At 47.5% G+C, this 23,131-nt stretch overlaps 1 protein-coding gene across 14 annotated transcripts in view; it reads right to left on the bottom strand.

Moving 5' to 3' along the window:
• Positions 1-21,314, bottom strand: part of LRRCC1 (leucine rich repeat and coiled-coil centrosomal protein 1) — a 34,005-nt gene extending 12,691 nt beyond the window's left edge. For 2 of the 14 annotated variants that reach the window (XR_013959323.1, XM_080646632.1), the window contains exons 1-11: positions 21,057-21,295; positions 18,921-19,126; positions 18,519-18,584; positions 13,974-14,141; positions 13,093-13,268; positions 12,787-13,002; positions 4,830-5,026; positions 4,465-4,609; positions 3,435-3,583; positions 2,694-2,898; positions 1,898-2,037 (exon numbers count right to left, since the gene is read on the bottom strand). Coding sequence is in view for 13 of the 14 variants with exons in the window: in XM_080646632.1 (XP_080502758.1) it covers positions 1,898-2,037; positions 2,694-2,898; positions 3,435-3,583; positions 4,465-4,609; positions 4,830-5,026; positions 12,787-13,002; positions 13,093-13,268; positions 13,974-14,141; positions 18,519-18,584; positions 18,921-19,126; positions 21,057-21,145 (1,757 nt within the window). In the remaining variant the exon portion in view is untranslated. Of the gene's footprint in view, positions 1-1,897; positions 2,038-2,693; positions 2,899-3,434; positions 3,584-4,464; positions 4,610-4,829; positions 5,027-12,786; positions 13,003-13,092; positions 13,269-13,973; positions 14,142-18,518; positions 18,585-18,920; positions 19,127-20,981 lie in introns of all 14 variants that reach the window. The other 12 variants (XM_080646643.1, XM_080646644.1, XM_080646639.1 and 9 more) reach the window with 8 other exon arrangements.
• Between the last annotated feature and the right edge of the window lie 1,817 nt (positions 21,315-23,131).

The raw sequence follows: 23,131 nt of genomic DNA, 5'->3' as shown, positions 1-23,131 counted from the left end.
CTGGGGGGAGGGGCTGTGGATCGATCGGGGTGGTGGGGGCCCATTGTGGGTAAGGCTGGCCAGGGTGAGGGGCTGCAGGAGGTTGGCCAGCCAGTCCCACCCCCTATTGGGGTGGGGGGTCAACCAGGGGTGGGGCTGGCCAGGGGGAGGAGCCAAGGGAGGTTAGCCAGCTGGCCCCACCCCCCGATCAGGCTGGTTTGCTGGCCGCAGTGGGTGTCATAGTGACTGGTCGTTCAGGTCATTACGGCTTTCCTGTCTCTGGTTTTTTACATATATAGATTATATATCCCGTAACTGTCATCTAAGATGAGCTCCCTACCTTCAAACACAGAAACTGTGACAGGACAGAGAAGGAATGAGTTTTCCATGACTGTGCTCAGTGGATGGGATCAGAGGCATGTCCCTGGTCTAAGTTCCCAAGACATTCAGGACCACTGGACGGTGCCAGAGCTCCTAGCTGCACCTGCAGCTCTCCCTCCCTGTGCCTTCTGCTCTGGCTGAGTCTCTGACATACAGTAAACACAGCCTGACTGGTACTAGTGGTTGGTTAAGAGAAAAAACACAACAACAGTTAAACTGTGAAACTATTCACCAATCTTTTGATATAAGGCCAGTTTTTTCTTTAAATGTGAGCTCATTCCTTTGAGTTCACCACTATTTTTCTTGAAGAAACCAAGCCCATAATACAAAATCCGCTATTTCCAGTCTGGGTTTCTTTAAACTAGAACAAGATGTTAAAAAAAAGATATGTAAAGGAAACTAAGTACGGATTTTTAGATTTTTTTGTTTTCCTCCAATCTTTTCTAGCTATCCTGCCCACACAGAGGATGCCAATCCCCCCCAAGCATCAGTATTTAATTTCTACATGACATCATGGAATTGGCTGGGGCAGCTGGAGACAAGCAGCCGAAAGTGTTCCCATCACTGGGGACTCAGAGCAGGGCGGTGCACTGAGGCCCAGGGATCCACTGGCCTGCTGCCCTCTTCTGTAAACAAACTTTTACTGGAACAGGGCCACACCCACTGGTTTAAGTCCTGACTGCAGGAAAGGCAGTTAGGTGTGGCCTGCGAAGCCTTTCTTTCTTTCTTTTTTAATTGGTATGTTTCTATTGCTTTTTAAAGAGAGAGGAAGAGTGCAGGATAGAGATGGAAACATAGATAAGAAACATGGACTGCCTCCTGCATGCTCCCCTCCCCCACCAGGGATGGAGCTGACAATCTGGGCATGTGCCCTGACCAGGAATTGTTCCTGGGTCAACACTTAACCACTGTGCACACGAGCTGGGCTGGACTCTTTTCTACCTGGCCCTTGGAAGGAAAAGTTTGTTAGCACCTGCTCCACAGGAGTACAGAACCAGTAAGTGAGCACGCTGTCACTTGGAGATCCAGTAAAAGTTTTTGCACATGCCAATGACCAGCTTTAGGTTGGGTTTGCAGAAATGCAGGCGCAGCTGCCAGGGAAGCACCCACACTCAGTAAGTCGCCTGTGTCCGTGAGCTGCCACTGCACCAGGAGGGGACCCTACCCCACACACAAGCTGCCCCTCCCATGGGCTCTGCAACTAGCCTCCCACTGCCCAGTCCTGGCTCCTGTCTGTGGAGGGGAAGGGAGAGAGGGGGAGGGGAACCAAGCAGCTTCTTCCCTTTGCTTGACTGTCCCCACTGCCTGGTGCGCTTTCATTTACCTGTGCTCTTTTTTAAAAAAATACATTTTTATTGATTTCAGAAAGGGAGTGATAGGAACATTAATGATGAAAAAGAATCATTGATTGGCTGCCTCCTATACACACTAGGGATCGAGCCCAAAACCCGAGCACATGCCCGGACTGAGAATTGAACTGTGACCTCCTGGTTCATAGGTCGATGTCCAACCACTGAGCCACGCCAGCGGCGTTTACCTGTGCTCTTGCTCCTTCAGTGCAAGGAGCTCGTGAAGCTGCTGCACCTGCTCCTTTTCTTGCTGAAGGGAAGTTCGAAGCAAGTTAATTTCTCGGTCGGCAGCTGCCGCTTTGAGCTCCACCTCTTCGATAAGCCGCATCTGGGGAAAACACAATTATTATACTTAAGACAACAACCCCCTGCTTCCCTTGCCAGTTCCCCAGGGAAACGTGCCTTCTAAACAGAACCTCGTGCCCAAACTGACTTTCAAAATGTCCTAGGACAGGTGATGATGCTGTGGTCACAGCAGGGACAGCCCTGGCAGCAGCGACCCTCGCTCTGTCTGCTGCTCACCTCATCCAGATAAGAAAGTGTGAAGTGAGAGACCTTCACAACAAAAGAGAAAAAGGCACCAGAGACAGAGAACAGACTGGTGCGGCTGTCAGAGGAGAGGGGGGTTGCGGGCCTGGGTGAAATAGACAAAGGGATTAAGAGAAAAATATACAGATGATGTTTTACAGAACTGAACACTTGAAACCTATAGAATTTTATTAATCAATGTCACCCCAATAAATTCAATGAAAAAAACCCCTTCAGATGCCCCAAAAAGCCTTACATCCTGGCTCTGGGAACACAAGCCTCACAACCTGCAACACGTCCACCAAGTCTTCCGACAGCTGTGAGTGCAGGAGCCTTCATTCGGCAGCTCCACAGCTCACTCGCATGGCGGTAGATCTGCACACACTAGCACCTCCGAGTCCGCCGGACAACAGAGCTGTTTCCGCCAGAGCCAGGTGCCAGGCAGGACAGAAATACCTGTGCCGCCTGCTGCTGCCCTTTCTGCCGCTCCATCTTCTCTAGCGCTCGCTCCAGGGCTCTCAGGTGCCGGATGTGATCCTCCTGCTGATCTCTCGCTTTAATTAATTCAATAGTTAGTTTCTTAATCTCGTTTTGAAGTTTGTGAACCATAACTTCGAGTTGCACTTTGGAATTTCTCTCTTTAAAAATAATCTCCTTTAACCTAAAACAGAAATCAGATGCATATATTACTCATTTAAAAAGACAAAATCCGTAGTCAACATCAAAGGTACAGTGGAGAGGGAGATTTGCAGTATGTTTCAAACTCTCACTAGATTAAAATCAGGCAGAAAATCACAGTCCATGCCCCTCTCCCACCCCTGAAGCTAACACTGTGCCAAAAGGCACAGCATTCTTCCTGGATGAGTGAAACGTCATCGTATGTGAACTTCATTCAACAGCAAGCTTTGCTGAGCTATTTGTTTCAGGCACTGTGCTGTGTGTGGCCCTCCTGCCAGCAGGATGGAGGCGTACAGCCTGTGCCTTCCAGGAGCTCTTGCTGGTCCTCACTCGGACGTTGCATCGATCTATCTGAGCCCTCTGGCTGAGCCCAAATAAACAGGGCCTGCATTCTTCGTCTGAACAAGCTGCTGAAGCACTAAAGCTTTAGCCACAGCACGGCTCTGCTCTCACTTCAGCTAGCTGAAATGGAAGTGTTCCCGCTGCGAGTTCATGCTCCAGGCTGGGACGAGCCCTCACCTGTCTGTGGTGAGCAGAGCCAGGCTGTGGATGTCTTTCTTTTCGTTTGCATGTTTATGCAGTTCATCAATATAATCCATGAGCTTCTTTTCAGCTTGTTCAGCTTTCCACCTCTTCTCTCTCTCTTGGTCTAGCTGCTCGACAAGTATCTGGAAGAAAATAATAGTGTGTGTGAACTTGGAAAAGTTATCTTGCCTCAATTTCCTCATTTAGAATATGGAAACAGCAGTATCTCATTCAGAGGGCTGTGGGGAGGGTTAAACAAATCAACGGAAGTGAAGCGAACAGACCGTGCCAGGCACTAATGACCACTCAGGAAAGGTTAGCTGCCTTCACTGTCATGACAATTACTATTATTTCTCTCAACAGTAAAGCTTCTATACTTGAAAATAAGAGGAGGAAACCAATAGCATGATAGGTGTGAAACAGTTTAAAAAGCAATTATATTATTGGAAGAACAGTGACATCACAATCAAAACCAGAACCTCACAAGTAAAATAAAGCCAAGTTAATAAAGCTATAAATAAATCAGTCCACCAAAAATTCTTAACAACATGAGAATGATTCTGGCAAATATTTAAGAATTTTAAAATTCTTAAATGCCTCTTAATCTGGGATCCACGGGCCCCTAACTGGGTTTCGGGAGAGTCCCTGAAAACCCTGAATTAGCATGCCTGTGGTGTGTCTAAGGCAGACATCCCTGCGAAGCCCCAGATCTGCTTAGACACGTGGGTGTCTGAGAGCCAGAAGTTAGGAAGCACTGCCAGGAATGAGAACGCGAACATTTAGACAGGCCTTCTTCTCCACAGGAAACTTAACACAGAGTCTCACTGGAATCTGATTTAAGTAAGTGTGTAATTGCCCTTCCTTCAAAAATTACACAAATAATAACATCACACAACATCTGGAAACCAGGAAGGAAAAATAAACTAATTTCCATCATTCCAATAAAAACATGCGCTATTTTTCTGAGACTCCCTGTATTTAAAACCAAGGTCATTTGCATGCATTTCTCTGTCTTTTTCCCTACCCGGTAGGTGTCCTCTGGGCAACTGATGTTCACTTTCATCAGCTCTGTCCTCGGCTCCTCAACCTCTTCCAGTTGGCTACAGTTTGCCAGAGAGGAACATACATATAAGTCTTTAAAGAAAGGCTGCTTCATTTTACGACTGTAACTGCAAAGAATGGAACAGAAAATAACCCATAGAACGTGCAGTGTTTATATTTTTCCCAAGTGAAGGACACTCTATCCCAGAGAAAGGGTGGTTCTGTATAAATGTACATGGATGCCCAGAGAGCCCTGTGGCTGCCGTTAGGAAAGCAGAGAGCTCTAATGCGGAAGCGCAGTAGTAACTTGTGTGGGCCTCATCTGAATTTCTAATTGGAAACAAGTACCTCACGGAAGGGCTGTTGTTTTTGTTGTAGTGCTTAATAGTCTGAATTGCTTTGGAATAATATGGGATTTTCGATCTTCGAGGAATTTTTCTGTTGCATTCTTTTCTGTTTCCATAGTCACTTTCAGAAGTTATATCCATGTCTCTTTTCAGCATCAGGTCTTTCTCGGGAACATTAGCTATTAAAGAACTAGAAGTCTAGAATAAAAAACAAACAAAGCTTGATTTGGTATAAAAGACTAAAATTTGAAATTTCTTAAACTACAATGGGCTCTTACAAGATGAAGGGTTTATAAAGTCAGAAAGCTTGGAATTAAACATGGGGAATCAGCTTCTGGTGTGGACAAGTGAGCTCCTATGGGTGGACTCTCTCAAGGTAACAATTATAAACTCTGGGGAAAATAAAAACTAAACAACAAAGAAAAACTACTTGTAGGCCCTGAGAAATGAACAAATACAGGCTTATTCTAGAGTTGTTGACACGTGGGAAAATATTGCTTCTGTCTCTGTGGTTTTAACCTGAGGACATGGCCAGTGAGCACTGTGCAGGGGTGAGGATGTTTCCCAGTGAGCGCTGTGCAGGGGTGAGGATGTATCCCAATGAGTGCTGTGCAGGGATGAGGACGTATCCCAGTGAGCACTGTGCAGGGGTAAGGATGTTTCCCAGTGAGTGCTGTGCAGGGATGAGGACGTATACCAGTGAGCACTGTGCAGGGGTGAGGATGTTTCCCAGTGAGCGCTGTGCAGGGGTGAGGATGTATTCCAGCGAGTGCTATGCAGGGGTGAGGATGTATCCCAATGAGTGCTGTGCAGGGATGAGGACGTATCCCAGTGAGCACTGTGCAGGGGTAAGGATGTTTCCCAGTGAGTGCTGTGCAGGGGTGAGGATGTGGCCCAGTGAGTGCTGTGCAGGGATGAGGACGTATCCCAGTGAGCGCTGTGCAGGGGTGAGGATGTTTCCCAGCGAGCGCTGTGCAGGGGTGAGGATGTTTCCCAGCGAGCGCTGTGCAGGGGTGAGGACGTGGCCCAGTGAGTGCTGTGCAGGGGTGAGGATGTATCCCAATGAGTGCTGTGCAGGGGTGAGGATGTTTCCCAGCGAGTGCTGTGCAGGGGTGAGGATGTATCCCAGCGAGTGCTGTGCAGGGGTGAGGATGTTTCCCAGCAAGTGCTGTGCAGAAGTCCAAAACTCAGGTGAAAACGTCAGGCTTTGGGGTCTATACAATCAGAGAACAGCGCAGAGATGGCAAGTGCAGAACAGTAAGCAGCCCAAGAGACAAAGTGACACAGTTCAAGTCAAAAACAGGGGCCCTGGAGGCTACTAGGGGCATCGAATCTCCACAGCGTCACATCACAACACCCAGAAGGAACCCAGCAGCACCCACCCCGGGAGCTGCAGCCAGCCTCACCACTCCCAGGAGAACAGACGGGCAGTGGAGGGAGACCTGATGGTGCTCAGTGGCCTAAAAAAGTATCCTCGTCATGAATAGAGAGAAAAAAGCTCAGCAGAGAAACAAATTATTTTTAAAAAGAGGCAACTTCACATCGGAAAAGTACAACGTCTAAAGTAAAAATTCCCTGGCTGGGCTTCACAGAAGAATGAGGTGACAAAAGAAAGAATAAGTGACCTTGATAAGTGGAAATTATTCAGTATGAAGAATACCGAGGAGTAAAGTTAATAAGATATCTAGTGTCAGGAAACTGTGGGACAACAGCAATGATCACGTGGACTCTGAATAAAGAGAGGAGAGAGAATGGGACAGAAAAAGAGTTGAAGAAACAATGCCCACAAGATCTCATACATTGGATTTAAAATGCTCAGAGAAACAAACCGTCAGCAAGACAGACATGAAGAAACCCATCCTTAAGCACAATGCAGCTGAAGTGCTGAAAACCAAGAGTAAATATTAAGAAAGTTAAAGGGAAACAGGCAAATCCAAGTCATAGTTGGACGTTTTGACATCTTGCATGCAACGGACAGAACCAAAAACCAGTGAGAAAGCCAGGAATCCCCGGGAAGTGCCGTACAGCTCCCAGCCTGAGGCCACAGCTGCAGACACACACCCTGCTCGAGGCCCAGATGACAGCCACCGAGACAGGCGTGCTGGGCTAGGGAATCTAGATGTAAACTGCCTGGAATGTGCTCTCTGAGAAAAATAGAAGTAAATGAGACACTTGTCGAATGTGGCTAATGCAGTCTTTAAAGGAATATTTACTGCTTTGAATGAATAAGTTAGAACATGTCCAAAATCAATAACCTAAGCATTTACATTAAGAAGCTAGGAAAAGAGGAGTAAACTAAAAGTAAGTAAAAGAAAAAATAAAATGTAGAAGTTGATATTGTGGGGAAAAGTAGATAAAATGAACAAAGTTGATCTCTGTAGAAATCAACAAAACGCCAAGCTAAACTGACCAAGACAAAAAAAAAAAAGAATTGCCTTTGAATTATGTAAAACATTGAATTCATTATTAAGAACCTCCCAGGCCCAGGTGATTTCACTGGTGAACCCTATTGAACATTTAGGGGAGAAATAATTCCAGTCTTACAAACATGTAGAAAACAGAGCAGGAGGAACAGTTCTCACCTCATTTACTAGGCAGCTTACCCCAAACATGAAAACCAAAGACTCTACCATCCTTTCTAATAAAAGAGTAATATGCAAATTGACCGTCACTCCAACACACAAGATTGCCGCCCCCATGTGGTCAAAGATGACTGCCACAAGATGGCCGACCGGGGAGGGCAGTTGTGGGCAATCAGGCCAATAGGAGAGGGCAGTTAGGGGTGGACCGAGCCAGCAGAGGAGGGCAGTTGACAGCGATCAGGCCTGCAGGGGAGGGCAGTTAGGGGTGACCGGGTTGGCAGGGGAGGGCAGTTAGGGGTGACCGGGTTGGCAGAGGAGGGCAGTTGGGGGAGACCAGGCCTGCATGGGAGGACAGTTGGGGGGGGGGGACCCAGGCTTGCAGGGGAGGGCAGTTGGGGGGGACCAGGCCTGCAGGGGAGGGCAGTTGGGGGCGACCAGGCCTGCATGGGAGGGTATTTGGGGGGGACCAGGAGAGGGCAGTTGGGGAGACCAGGTCTGCAGGGGAGGGCAGTTGGGGGCGACCAGGCCAACAGGGGAGAGCAGTTAGGGGTGACCAAGCCTGCAGGGGAGGACAGTTAGGGATGACCAGGCCTGCAGGGAGGGCAGTTAGGGGCGACCAGGCTGGCAGAGGAGGGCAGTTAGGGGTGACCAGGCCGGCAGGGGAGGGCAATTAGGGGCAACTGGTCCAGCAAGGGAGCAGTTAGGCGTCGATCAGGCTGGCAGGGAGTGGTTAGGGGGTGATCAGGCTGGCAGGCAGAAGCGGTTAGGGGCAATCAGGCAGGCAGGCGAATGGTTGGGAGCTAGCAGTCCTGGATTGTGAGAGGGATCAGGCCTAAATGGACAGTTGGACATCCCTTGAGGAATCCCAGATTGGAGAGAGTGCAGGCTGGGCTGAGGGACACACACACACTTCCCCCCCTCTCCCCGTGCATGAATTTCGTGCACCGGGCCTCTAGTCCTATATAATAAAGAGGTAATATGAAAACTGACCATCACTCCAACACACAAGATGGCCACCCCCATGTGGTCAAAGATGGCCGCCACAAGATGGCCAGCAGGGGAGGGCAGTCGTGGGCAACCGGGCCTGCAGGGGAGGGCAGTTGTGGGCAACCGGGCCGGCAGGGGAGGGCAATTGGGGGCAATCGGGCTGGCAGGGGAGTAGTTAGGTGTCGATCAGGCTGGCAGGGGAGTGGTTAGGGGGTGATCAGGCTGGCAGGCAGAAGTAGTTAAGGGCAATCAGGCAGGCAGGCAGGCGAGTGGTTGGGAGCCAGCAGTCCTGGATTGTGAGAGGGATGTCCGACTGCCCGTGATCGGGCCTAAACCGGCAGTCGGACATCCCCCAAGGGGTCCCAGGTTGGAGAGGGTACCGGCTGGGCTGAGGGACACCCCCCCCCGCCAGTGCACAAATTTCGTGCACTGGTCCTCTAGTGAAAGTATAAACCAATATCCCTCATGAGCGAAGACATCAAAATCCTTATAAAATACCAGCAAACTGAATCCAGGAATATATATGAGATAATATATCACGACTAGAGGCCCAGTGCACGATTAAATAGTGCGCATGTAGGGTCCCCTAGGCCTAGCCTGCCATCAGGGCCATGTCTGCTGCCCTGCAACGCATCGCACTCTCCGCGGACGCTGCCGACGCTACGCCCTGTGACGCCTAGCACACTCTGCAGACGCTGCTGGCACCCCGCAATGCTCCACTAACGCTGCTGGTGCCCCCCGGGGGGGAGGGTCGGGGGAGGACCTGAGAGGTGCTCCAGCACCTCTTGGGGACCAGTTGTTTGGTCGTTCCGCCATTATGGCGTCATAACCACAGGCCTTTTATGATATAGATTAAATGAGGCATTCTAGTATATCAAGAATGCAATGTTTATTATCCAAACACTAATCAATGTAGTTCATCCTACTATATTAATAAAGAGTAAAAATCATAATTATTTCAATAGATGCAAAGACATTTGATGAAAAAAAATTCAACACCATCAGAAAATGCAGAACAGAAGTAAACTATTTGATAAAGGACATTTATGAACAATGCACCACTAGCATCACACTTCACGGCCACAAAGAAGGCTCTGGACCAGGAAGGTGCCCACCTCACCATGTTGTTCAGCACCGCACTGGAGACCTCAGCCGTTGCAGTGAAGCAAAAGGAGCAGCACAGAGATCAGGGAAGAAGGAAGAAGTCTGTATATGACTGTTTATGTAGAAAATCATCAGCAAGACACAGAACAAGGACTAGACTAAGACACACACTCAGCAAGGTGGCAGGACACAAGCCACGTACACAAAAACCAACTACACTCTCAGCACAAGCAGCAATCAAGTGGGACACAAAACGACAAAAACTGTTCAGTTTACGAACAATTTTAAAACAAAATTTAATACAAGATGTGTAAAACTTGTATGTTGAAAACTACTGCTGAGAACAATGAAACGGATCTAAATAATAGAGATACACTCACAGATTTACTACTCAATATTAAGATATCATTTTTCAGAAACAGACAAGCTGATTCTAAAGCTTAAAGAAATGCAAGGAACCTAGAATACCCAACATAATTTTGGGGAATAAAAAGAAAGAATTGTAAGACTTACATTATCAGACTTATAAAATTACTACAAAACAAAAATCAAGACGGTATGGTTTTGGCATAAGATTAAAAAAAAAAAATAGAAGAAACAGAAAAAAAGGGACCAGAAACAGATTCTATAATTTATGAGGTCATATAATTTTTTATATTATTTATTTATTTTTGCTTGGTTAATCCTCACCCGAAGATATTTTTTCCATTGATTTTTAGAGAGTGGAAGAGAGGGGGAGGAAGAGGGAGGGGGAGGGAGGAGGAGGGAGAGGGAGAGGGAGAGGGAGAGGGAGAGGGAGAGGGAGAGGGAGAGGGAGAGGGAGAGAGGGAGAGAGAGAGAGAGAGAGAGAGAGAGAGAGAGAGAGAGAGAGAGAGAGACACATGATGTGAGAGAGACACATCAATTGGTTGCCTCCTGCACGTGCCCGACCAGGGTAGTATGGAACCTGCGACCCAGGTACACGCCCTTGAGTGGAAATGGAACCTGTGACCCTTCGGTGCATCAAAACCACCCAGTGACGGAAGAACAGCCTTTCCCACAGTGGTGCTGGGAAAACTGCCCATTCACAGAGAGGATTGGACTCCGACTGCCTCCCTCACGGACACAGACCTCAGCTTTTCAGAGAGTAACACAGGACAATGTCATTGTGACTTGGGTGACTCAGGGATACCCAAGAATTTTTAAATGCACCAAATGCAATAACCATCAAAGAAAAAATGATATATTGGACTTCACCAAAATAAATGATATGCAATCCACAATTTGAGAGAAAATATCCACAAATATTGGACAAATACATGACCAATATCTTACATTAGAATTCAGGATATAGAATGAATTCTTGTGTGTGTGTGTGTGTGTGTGTGTGGCTGGCCGGCCACATGGAGCCCTTCCCACCTCTCCAGCACGCTCACCTGGAGAGGCTGCCGGGGATGCCAGCTACTGCTTTCTCTCCCTTCCCAAACAGAGACAGCGTGGGCTAGAGCTGCACTGCCCCATCACAGGGAGACTCAAATGAATTCTTATAACCCAGTAATAAACTAGCAACTCAATAAAAATATGGGCAAAAAGTTTGAACGGACACTTCACAAAATATTTATGACTACTCAATAAGCCCATAAAAAGTGCTCAACTCTGATGATCATTAGTGACACGCAAATTAAAGCACTGTGCACACTGTGGCTGCAATGAGGTCAGTGCTAACAGCACAGTGCAGGGGAGTGGGGGGAGTCGGGGAGGCGGGACTGGAGGGAGGCAGCGGCACAGCCCGCTAGCGGGACTGCATGCACTGGCACCCAGAAGGCTCTGGCAATGTCCTGTGTAACTGAGCACACACCCAGCCCCACTCCAGACATTCCGCTTCCAGCTGTTCATGGAAGGGAAGTGAAGACCTAAGTTCACACACAGACTTACACAGCAACGCTCACAGACCTGGAGATAATCTGGCAGAACCTCAGGAGGACAATGATAAGTAAATGCTGGTATATTCATACAGTGGACCACGACATAGCAGTGAAAACGAAGTAGGGACAGTCATGCACACACTGATTTCAAGGTCATCAGGCATGAGGCTCCACGGCCTCCCCACAGAGGACTCCCAGGTCTCCCGGTTTCCTCTCTAGGGAACACAGTGAGCGTGACCCTACCTACTGGACTGGGTCATCATGAGAAAGATAGGCGAGTGCAAGAGAAGCTGCCAAGTGCGCTCATGTTTAAGTCCAGCTGAAATCTAAGTTCTGACCCTGGTTGAAGAGCCGGCATGAGAAGAGATGGGCATGGAACCCGAGGAGACGGAGGCCCAGAAGTATGTCAACAACGTCAAAGCACGCCAGTCCAGCGCCGCGGCCCAGGCCTACCACTATCTCCTCTGCGGCCCCAAAGGAACTAAATCTGCACTCCGGCACGAGGAATCCCGGCAGCCTCCTTCACTCCCTCCCCCTCACCAAAGGGGACCTTGTTTATCTGGCAGTGCTGGTACCATAGCTATGACAATAGTTCAGGATTATTAAAACCCCACTGAACCGTAAACATCCCATAAGCGTTCTCTGCTTCCCACCCCCACTCCAGTTTCAGAAAATAATTAAATATTAAAATTACAAATTTTGAGGTCAAACTGACATTTGACTTAACAGCCTCGCCTGTCAGGGGATAAAGTAATACCGCGCTGTGTCCTGGGAGGGGAGGTGGTCAAGGCGACACCTCTGCAGGTCAGGACAAGACCGCTGGGGTGTGGCCGGGACCCCGACAGCAGCGAGTCCAGGACTGTAGCTAACCCTGAACACCGGTGTAAGGAGCAAAACCGAGTGAGTAACTCAGGGAAGAAGAGATTCATTTGGGGAAGGTCTACTGTAAAGAGTCCAAGGAGGAAGTCTATGAATTAACTTGGATTCAGCTGTGGGTTCCAGAAGTGGTTTGGACCATCAAACAACTGAAGAGATGACAGAAGAGGTCAAAAGTGACTCCCAATCCCCCCTGTTCACAGACAGGTGCAAAGAGTTTGAAATAATATGTGAGTGGGTAGAAATAAGGGGAAGCACAACAGAAATCACATTAGGAAGGTCCCGAGGAGGACAAGGAAAATGAGGGGAAAAGTACATCACCATTCCCGCCACGGAGACTGTAACAATCCCACTTCTGGAAAAGACAAGACTTGACAGACACACACACACACATGCACAGACGCAGCCCAGTGTTTCTGGTGTCCGCTTGTACCAATTTTTACATTTTTTGAACTACTATTTCTTCAACAAACACAGGACTTAGAAAAATAGCAAAAATAGTTACTTCATTGAGAAGCTGTAAAAACTGATCATCTAATTTCTGAAGTTTCATCTCATTCTGAAAATCGCTATCATGATTAACCTTCTCTGGCTCAGAAGGCGGGCACACGGACATGAAAGATGGCAGCCCAGTGTCAGTCGGTGTACTTGCAAACGGGTCCAGGGGGGCCATGTCATCACCCGTCGGGGCCGTAACTACCGGTGGCATTCCGTCAGCGATCTAGGACAGACACCACCAGACCCTCAGCATGTGTGCTGATTAAGGACAAGCTGAAGGCATCTTTATATTAGGGAAAACCCAATACCATACCTCGTCTTCACTGATATTTAGGGGAGAATCAGATGAAACCAAATTATCCAAAAGACCTTCAAAGCACTGTAGACTCGAGGAGTTAACCTGTGACAGGTCTACCGGCTCACCAAATATGTTCTTGCAGTCCAGGATGCGAAGCTGTGGCAGGGTCTGCAGCATAACTGCTTGGTACCCTGGAGATACATTCAAAATGAAAACTCATGCATTAAAGAGGTTAATTACTTGGAGAATCAAATGAATTTGTCAGCTACCAGATGAATCTACGGCTGCCTAGTTACACTCTAAGAATACATCACAATGATAATTTAATTCTGAGACACTCACTTATCTATAATAATACAAGCATAATATGCTAATTAGGAGAGTCAAACAACCTTCCCGATGTCCTTTCAGATGAAGCTGCGGCAGCATGGGCCAAGGCAGAGGTGGTTAGGGGGGATCAGGCAGGCAGGCGAGTGGTTAGGGGTGATCAGGCAGACAGGCTGGCAGAGGCAGTTAGGGGCAATCATGCAGGCAAGTAGAGGGGTTAGGGGCAATCGGGCAGGCAGGCAAGTGGTTAGGGGCGATCAGGCAACAGGCCAGCAGTCCTGGATTGTGAGAGGGTGCAGGCCAGGCTGAGGGAACCACCCCCCCGGGTGCACGAATTTCGTGCACCGGGCCTCTAGTCAAATATAAAACTGTTTAATAGAGTCACTAATCTATTCACCATGTTCTTCTTTTAATAACAACTTAGTTTGTCTAAAAAATATTTTATTTTGCAATTACGTTTTTCCAAATACATAATAAAAAGCTGGAAAGCTTAAGACAAATAAAAGCAGGTTCTAAGCACCAGCTGCTGTGAACACGGTTACAAAGCGTGGTGAATTAGTGGGTCCTACCCGGTACCCGACAGACAGGGTTATCCTCGCCATCCTTCTCCAAAACCAGGTTTGTCAGGAAGTGCAAGCCCACCATGCACTGGAGTAGGTGATGGATGCTGTCTATGCAGTTGCTGTGCAGGTCGATGTATCTAAGCTTATGTTTGATTCCATGAAGGGGCATCAAACCTGCAAGATGAAAAAACCCTGCTGATACCACAGCAGCAATTTCCCCAACAGCTCACGGAACACTTTACGTGGTTCTACTTCAAGGTGAAGGCGCAGGGCGAGCGAGGCCTCACTGTGAAGCTGCACCTTGTGGAGAGGGTCAGTCAAGTCCGCTTGTTTGGAGAACAGAGGCCCCTGGTATGAGTTTCATTCAAACAAAACTCTTGGGCCTCCCAGGCCACGCAGGAACTTACAGAACAAGCAAGGCTCCAGGCTCCTTCCTGATAAGCAAACACTGAGTACACTTCTATTGTTGGTTTGAGCATAAAATACAAACCGCATTTGATTTAGTTGCTGGTAATGCCTGTAGCCCCAGCTTATCTGGGGTGTGGTAAGCCAGGAACCCCACCCGGACAGCCTCATGTGCCCTACTCAGGTACCCCTGGAGTGCTGGCTGTTTTACTAGTTTGCTCATTTGTTCATTTTGTTAATTAGATTCCACATATGGTATTTGTCTTTTTCTGACTGGATTATTTCACTTAGCATAATGCTCTCCAGGTCCATTCAAACTGTCCCAAAAGGTAAGAGATCCTTTTTTATGGCCACACTAGAGGCCTGTTGCACAAAGATTCATGCAATAGGCCTTCCCTCACCTGGCTGCCGGCACCGGTTTTCCTCCGGCACCCGGGACCCAGGCCTTCGCAATGGCCGCCGTCTTCCGCCTTCACTCTGGCCGGAGTCTTCGCTGACTCCAGCCGGAGTCTGCAGGCTTCTTGCTGACTCTGGCTGGAGTTTGCAGTCTTCGCTTCGCTCACGGCCGGAATCTTCGCTTCGCTCCGGCTGGAGCACCGCTTCTATAGCTCCCTCTGCCCCCCGCCCTCCCCCTCATAGCAGGCGTCCTGCCCCGCCCGGCCACTCCGTGCCCAGAGGGCGGGGCTGCCTCCATCTTTGTCCTGCTGATTTGCATATTCCCTCCTGATTGGCTGGTGGGCATCGCCGAGGTATGGTCAATTTATATTTTCTCTTTTATTAGTGTAGATAGTATTCCATGGTGTAAATGTACCACAGCTTTTTTATCCATACATCTGATGGAAACCTGGGCTGCTTCCAAATCCTGGCTACTGTAAATAATGGTGCTATGAAATGGGTGCAACTGGCTATTTCTCTTTCCTGTCTCAGAACTTGCTTCCAAGTGGAGCTTGCTGAGCAAAGGTGCAGCCCAAAAGTGTGCCTGCAGGGCTCCCCTCAGTCCTGGAGAAGGGAGCTTGTCAGTGGACCATGCCCCAGCCTCCCTTCTCTTGAAGGGGCCATTCTGAGATGCAGCTGCACTGTCAGGTCCTGCTCCACATCTCTGGCTGTCCCCTAGTGTCCCTCCTCTATCCACAGGCCCTCCAGGACCTACCGCACTCCTGCAGTGTCATGGCTGCAGTAATCGATGTACACAAGCACACTCGTCACTGGTTGTCCCCTCCTCCATCCACAGGCTCTCCAGGACCTTCCACAATTTCATGATTACAAACACCACCAACGTGCCAGATCTCAGCTCTAACCCGAATACTCAACATACGTGCACACACACACATCTCACCCCATCTCAAACCTGCTCCTCCCCAATCATCCCACATCAGGAATCAATGCCATCATGTGCCTGTTACTTCAGAGAAAACTCATGTTCATCATCTTGGATTTCTTTCTCCTCCATTCCCTCATTGTACCCATCAGCAAGTTCTATGACCTCCATCTGTAAAATACATTTAGCCATCTTCCGTCTCCACCCAGTCCAGGTCTCACCCTCTCCTCTGGACACCTGGTGCAGCTTCCCACTGACTCCCACTCCCGTCCTAACACCCATCCTCCTCATTCAGCCCAAGTGATCCTTTATCACATGCACCACGTCACTTGTTTAAAGCCCTCAAATGGCCACCGTTGTACCTATGACAACATGCAAACATCACCCTTTTCCTACTTGCTCATCTCTCTTCTGCACACAAACCCCATTTGCTGTGCTCCAGCCACACTTCCTTTCTCTGCTCCGAGGTCCAACATGCTCACTTGAGCCCTCGCGTGCCACATGCTCTAACACACACACTGCCGCACCCTGCTCTTTAGCAAGGTGTTTCTGAATAAAATACATCATTCTAAGAATTAGCTATTAGAACTTCCAGGGTTGCCTACTACCTTTTCTTCGTTTTCCTTCTCTCAGTCACTAAAATTCACACTTCTTAGGTGTGGAGTCCCATGTGCTTTGACCAACATATAGTTTTTTAATCATGACTAAGATATAGAACATTTATTTCCATCACCCCAATCAGTGTGTCCCTATGTAGGCAATTTTCTCTCCCCGTGTTCAAGCCCTGGCGACTGATGATCTGATTTCTGCCCCTATAACTTTGCCTTTGTTAGAATGGCAGATATTAGATTCATACAGTGTAGCCTTTTGTGAATGCTTTCACTTAGCACAATTCTTTTTAGATTCATACATGTTGCAGCATGTATCAGTAGCTCGTTCCTTTTTATGTCCTCGTGTGGCTATATCACCATTTATCTGTTTACCAGGTGACAGGTAAGTGGGTGGTTTCCAGTTTTTAGAGATTACAGATAATCATAGAAACCTGATTATATGAAAAGCTATATAAACATACAAACACTCATGTACAGGTCTTTGATTAAACATATTTTCATTTCTCTTCGGTAAATGCCTAGAGTGGGATTGCATATAAATGTACATGTAACCTTATAAGAAACCTTCAAACTGTTTTTCAAAGTCCTTATACTACTTTGAATTCTACCAGCAACGTATATAAGTTCTAGATGCTCCACAATCATTCCCTACAAGAACTTTATCTGTCCAGCCTGGCTGGTATGGCTCAGTGGTTGAGGGTCAACCCATGAACCAGGAGGTCATGGTTCAATTCCTCCTGGTCAGGGCACATGCCCTGATTGTGGGCTTGATCCCCAATAGGGGGTATGCAGGAGACAGCTGATGGATGTCTCATTGATGTTTCCATCTCTCTATCCTTCTCCCTTCCTCTCGCTCTAAAATTCAATAAAAAACATATTAAAAAAATAACTATCTGTCCACAGGTGCTCCTTAATAAATATTTGTTGAGTAAGTAAATTATCTTATCTAAGATTCATATTTTTCAGATAAGACAATTTCATCCAAAAAGTAGCAGATTTTGCTCAACAGCGCACAGCAGTGACAGACCTACAGCCAATACTCAATCCTAATACTTTCACATCTTTGGGGGGAAAATTTAAAATACTGCTGCTACTTCAGCTTAAGGGTAGTGACAAGATCATTTCTTTTTTTGTATACTGAACACCTGGCATAGGGTAGTATTTTTCTAGTAGGGGAGAAAACAAATGAATGAATAAGACTGTTTCAAATATCGATTGAGTTTATGAAGATAATTAGATGATCCAGTTAAGCAATAATTTGATGAATAATTATGAAACTTTTTCCACTTTATCAGTGTATCACTTTAATCAGTTAAAAAGTAGGTAATTTTTCACCTTTTTAGACATACTGAAGTAAAAAAGAAAAAACACGTATTTGATCTTCAATTTGTCATGGCCTTTGGGATGCTATACACTCATACTGTCCAATCTGGTAGGACGGCCTCAGGTGGCTTTGGAATTTAAACTTAAATTTGATTGAGTAAATAAAATGACAAATCCAGTTCCTCAGTGCACTAGGCACATTTCAAATGCCCGCATGGCACACGGGGTGCCACGAAAGGCAGCACACACATAGAGTATTTTTATCACTGTAATAAGTTCTATTGGAATTCTTCCTGTCTAGAATAGTATATTCATTAATTATCTAAGATTAAAATACCATTTCCCCCAAAGGAGGTCTTTCCTATCCAAGTTTGTCCTGTTACAGACCACCCAAGTTTTAATCCCAATTTTTCATTCAGCGGTAGCTTTGATACCAACACATTCTCTAGATGAGATTTTTTATCAAAAATTGTATTATTCAGCTTTTTGACATGCTGAGCTCATTCTAACTCACCACAAATGGCAAATATTCAGCATTATAGAAAAACTAGAGGCCTGGTGCACGAATTCGTGCACGGGTGGGGTTCCTCGGCCTGTCTGACGATCAGGGCTGTCTCGCCCATTGCCCAGTCCTGATTGGGGCCTATTGGGGCCGGCCGGCTGGGGGGAAGGACCACAGGAGGTTGGCCAGCTGGCCCTGATTGGGGCCGATCGGGGCCAGCCGACTGGGGGAGGGACCACGTGAGGTTGGCCATGGGAGAGCACTGACCAACAGGGGAAGCTCCTGCATTGAGTGTCTGCCCCCTGGTGGTCAGCGCACATCATAGCGACCGGTCAACCAGTTGTAACAGTCGCTTAGGCTTTTATATATATAGATTAAGCACATCTACTTACCACTTAAATCATTTATGTGGTTATAGGATAAATTCAGTCTAGTCAGATTAATTAGTGCTTCAAGTCCTAAAATAAAATAAAATAAAATAAAATAAAATAAAATAAAGCTTTTACAGGATTCAATAATCAATATACTAAAGCTATATAGTACTGCAATACTATTTCAGACTGTTTTGAAGCAAATCTACAGTTGAATTAAATAACAGTGAAATCAATTTTGTTGGTATTTTAAAAAATACTTGAAAAAGGCTAATAATTTTTCTAAGAAAAAAAAATTTTATATAATAAATTTTAGGGTCAGTTTTCAAAAGTTTACTATTTATCCCATTCTTCTGGGAAGAAGAAAAATGGACTTAAGTCATCTTCCTTATTCAAAGTATTACATGAAAATCACTTACACACCTTCTATTTTTGTGATCAAATTGCAGGACAAATTTAAAGTGCGTAGTTTTGTCAGTGTGCTTAGCCCTTCGATTTGACTTATTTGATTAGATGACAAATCTAAATGTTGTAAATTCCAGACATGATCAATGGCTTCGATCTTCGAGATGTTGTTACAATGCAGATTGATGGCATGGAGGGTTGAATCTAAGGATAACTCTGATATGCTATAAAAGAAAATATGTACCATCAAACACAGGTAAAAAATAGATTTTGAAATCATAACCAAATAATTAAAATTAACCCAACAGTGTATATATAACTGTGAGCTCTACTCATCTATAATAATAAAAGTATAATATGCTAATTAGACCCGACAGCCAGACTACCTTCCGGACTAAGCCAGGGTTGAGCCCCTTGCATGAATTTCGTGCATTGGGCCTCTAGTTCTCTAAGGAAATCCTCCCTATTTGTAGTAGCCTTGAAATGTCTCACAAGGTATAGCGATTCCTACCATGAACCAGCATTTTGGGCCATTTATATAATCAAGAAACCCACTCAGGAGAGGCAGGTGACCCTGGGCATGTCTACCTTCTTAACATGAAGTGGTGAGCACACAGGGAAGGCACCAGCGCAAAGGCCCTGGGGTCCCTACACCCCAGCTCAAAACTGCACTCTACTCCTTTTTTTTGCTGTTCCATGAGTTAACAGCCTCAGTTTCCTCATCGCATTCAACTCTTACAATACTAAACCGTAGGGAGCTAAGGAAACTGACATTTACAGAAATTAAATAACTTGTCCCAGTTCTTGTAGTTGTTACCTAACTGAGCTGGTATAAATCCAGACCTGGCTCTGCAGTTTACTGCTTCCCTCACTGTCCATAATGGCTGCTTAACCCAGGAGGCAGCCCATTTCAAAAGAAACCACGGGCACTGCTATTTCTATTTAAAAAGTGCCTGTCCTGCCTGTTGACTTTGGAATGCACCTGCGCTAAGTGGAACTCGTCTCTTCATTCTCTCAGTTTGTGCCTTTAAACCAGAGCCCCTCTGAAACAGCCCTCCCAGGACCCAGGAATACCAACGTATGTACACAGTTCAGAGAGGGGTGGAGGCAAGGGCATGGCACCGGCTCCATGTTGTGTCCCTCCACAGAAAAGGATGCAGGTCTTCTAACTGTCAAACTAGCAACCTCTACAGGCCTGACTGTTCCAAATACTTCCCAGTTACCTCCCCTCTGCATTTACTGAGCTATTACTTAGTCCAGACCTTATACTATTAACATGTGTTCTTAATATCAATCATTTATTTTCCAAAACACCTCTGCTTCTGGAAATTAAGTGTGCAGGTCATGTGGCACAGTAGAAAAAGCAGAGAGTGAAATTAGACGGAAATGGGTTTGAATTTGAACTTAGTTGCTCACCAGCTGCGAGGCTGGGAAAGTTATTTACATCCTCTGGTCTCAGATTTGTCACATGCAAAATTACTACCTTGCAGAACTGTTGTGAGGATCAGTGACAATATGTAAATGCACACAGCGATGGCATTCAGTAAATGACAGCTACTATTAAATATAAATATTCCTTTGAAAAACATCTGGCAAATTTCAGACCAGGGTCCAGACAAGATGCTTTAACTAGGAGCAGCCAGGCACACACAGAGGAAGGGCCGCCAAGGACAGCACGCGCCAAGGCACAAAGGAGCGGAGGCGGGACCTGCGGTCGCTCCGCCGGGTGAGCCCGCGTCGGTGGGAAACGGGAAAAGGTAGAGGAAGGGCTGCGAGGTGCGCGGGGGCAGTCAGTAACGGGGACAAGGGCCAGGTGCTCCACGCACAAGCTGGGGCTGTAGGACAGAGGACATCGGGGGGCTCAGAAGGGTTAGCTCAGTACTTGCAAGAAGCACGTGAACGCCTGCGTCGCGGGCTCTGCAAAGGGCGGACTGGAACCGGGAGGCCCGAGGCAGAGCCCGAGCAGGGCGGTGACCGCGGCGCAGGGTCAGAGAAGGGGCAGCGCAGGGACGGGCAGAACCCGGAGGGACAGGGACCCCTCGGTGGGGCGGGGCGGGGCGGGGGCCGCCCGGAGCTAACCGGGTGTCCGGGGAGGGAGGGAGCGTGGGCAGTTTCGGGGCGACCACCGCCGCCCGGCCCTGGAGCGCCCTTCACCTCCGCAGGCCTTTGTCCATGCAGCACAGGTCCCCACAGCTGCTGTCGCCGTCCTCATTCTCGACCTCCGCCTGCCCCGGCGCCTCCATGGACGCGGAGCGGTGTCCCAACCGGCGCCGGCGCTGGGTCCGCCCGCCCGGAACACGCCTCTCGGAAGTGCGGCCCGCAGGGCGGGGCCAGGGCTGCTCCAACCGACCGCGCACTTTCCCGCCGGACCAGTGGCGAAGCCGGAAGTCGGCGCCTCCGCGCCCGGGGCTTCGCTTCCTTTTACGGCAGCCTTGGCACCCGCCTGGTACTTGCCGTAAAGCGAGCAGCTTCCAGTGCGAGGTGTGGGAAAAGAAAGGGTCCAGCCAGTTGCTCCCGGGTGTCATTTGTTTGTATGGCCGGCCCGGGGTCCTGGCCGCTTTCACAGCAGCCTGTCTTTGCAGGCCTACAGCCTTCTCCCCCCAGGGTGTCCCCAACCCCTGGTTGGTCAGCGTTGGGGTGCCTTCCAGCGCCCGGCCTGCCCTCCGCAGAGCGGTCGGGAGCCCATGCTCGCCCCGGGAGCTTTCAGTTCAGTGTGGGAAGCCCTGCGAGGTGAGCGCGATCGGAGGTAACGCTTCATTCCATCGTGACCAGAGCTTACGTCTTCGTGACTCGTTGCTTTCGGTAAAATACCGTTGTTGAAATTAACCTAACCTCATCCTTAAAGGAACGAATGTACAACAATGACATCCTTTCTTAACATCATGTTCTGAAAAATAGTTTTTTGTCCATTAGATGGTAACTAGAATGTTTGTGCAAGCATTATTACTTTTTAAAATTATTTTTATTGATTTCAGAGAGAGAGGGAGAGATGGAAATATCAATGATGAGAGAGAATCATTGATCGGCTGCCTCCTGCACACCCCTACCAGGGATTGAGCCTGCAACCTGGGCATGTGTCCTGACCAGGAATGGAACCGTGACCTGGCTCATAGGTGGACACTCATAGATGGAGCGTGACCTCCTGGCTCACTGAGCACACTGGTCGGGCTGTGCAAACATTATTTTACAGGCGCTTTGGTGGTCCACTGACCGTGGAAAACACCTTGTGACTACTCTGAGGTCAACTACAACCCGATGACGATTGTGGAACAACTGACCTCATTCCCAAGCCCTACACCCTCCCCAAGGCCCCCTATATAATCCATCCACAAAACCTTCAGGGAGATTGGCTCTCTTCTGCTCAGCTTCCTGTGTGCAGGCTCTTTTCAATAAACTCGACTGACTGACTTAGTTCAGTGCTTATTTATATGACATTGAGACTCAAGAACCTGGCATTCAAATTCCGGGAACACTGGGAAGAGCTCAGGAGCATTGAAGCCCACATGGTGCTATGAGTAGTGGAGAAGTAGCCTGAAAGGAAGTTACTGAGGATTGAGCGGGTTGGGGGAGCTCTGACAATGCATGGCATTTCAGAAGGAAGAAAATGCCAGAAGAAGGTCAAGGATTGCTCTCTGAGTCATGGGGATATTAAAAAATGGAGACCAGCCTGGAGGTGTGCAGGAGGCAACCAATCAATCAATGCTTTTCCCTCATCACTGATGTTTCTATCTCTCCCTCTCCCTTCCTCTCTGAAACTAATAAAAATACATTTTTCAAAATAGACTTAAAAGTGGAGACCAAGGTATAGCTCAACTCTGGAGCTGTCACTACTGAACTAAAACCTGACATGGTCCCTCATTACTTATCAAATAAAGGCCTGAGTTTCTCATCTAATATTGAAAATATTCACAGGCTTAACTGTTAATTTATGATTTATCTATGCCTATCATATTCTAACACTTATAGCCACGATTCTCTGTTCCCTATAACCCCATGCTTTGTCATGTGTCTCTAGCTTCTTTCAACAAGAGGTGGCAGTAGAAACTCTGCTGGCTTTTTTATTCTGGGCTTACTTGTGACTTTTTATAAAATCAATTGAATTTCTAGTCCTAGTTCCAAGACATCTAGTGTTAAACCTCAAGACATCTTGCATGCTTCTGCTCATTTTCTCGGAAGACTGTCCAAGTTGATTTCTGTCCCCACTTCAGAGCTGGCGTCCTGAGACTTCC

The sequence above is a fragment of the Plecotus auritus genome, assembly GCF_963455305.1.
Source record: "Plecotus auritus genome assembly, chromosome: 11".
In the NCBI taxonomy this organism is placed as follows: domain Eukaryota; kingdom Metazoa; phylum Chordata; class Mammalia; order Chiroptera; family Vespertilionidae; genus Plecotus; species Plecotus auritus.
The sequence above is the reverse complement of the archived record's forward strand: the minus strand, read 5'-3'. Positions and strand labels throughout refer to the sequence as shown.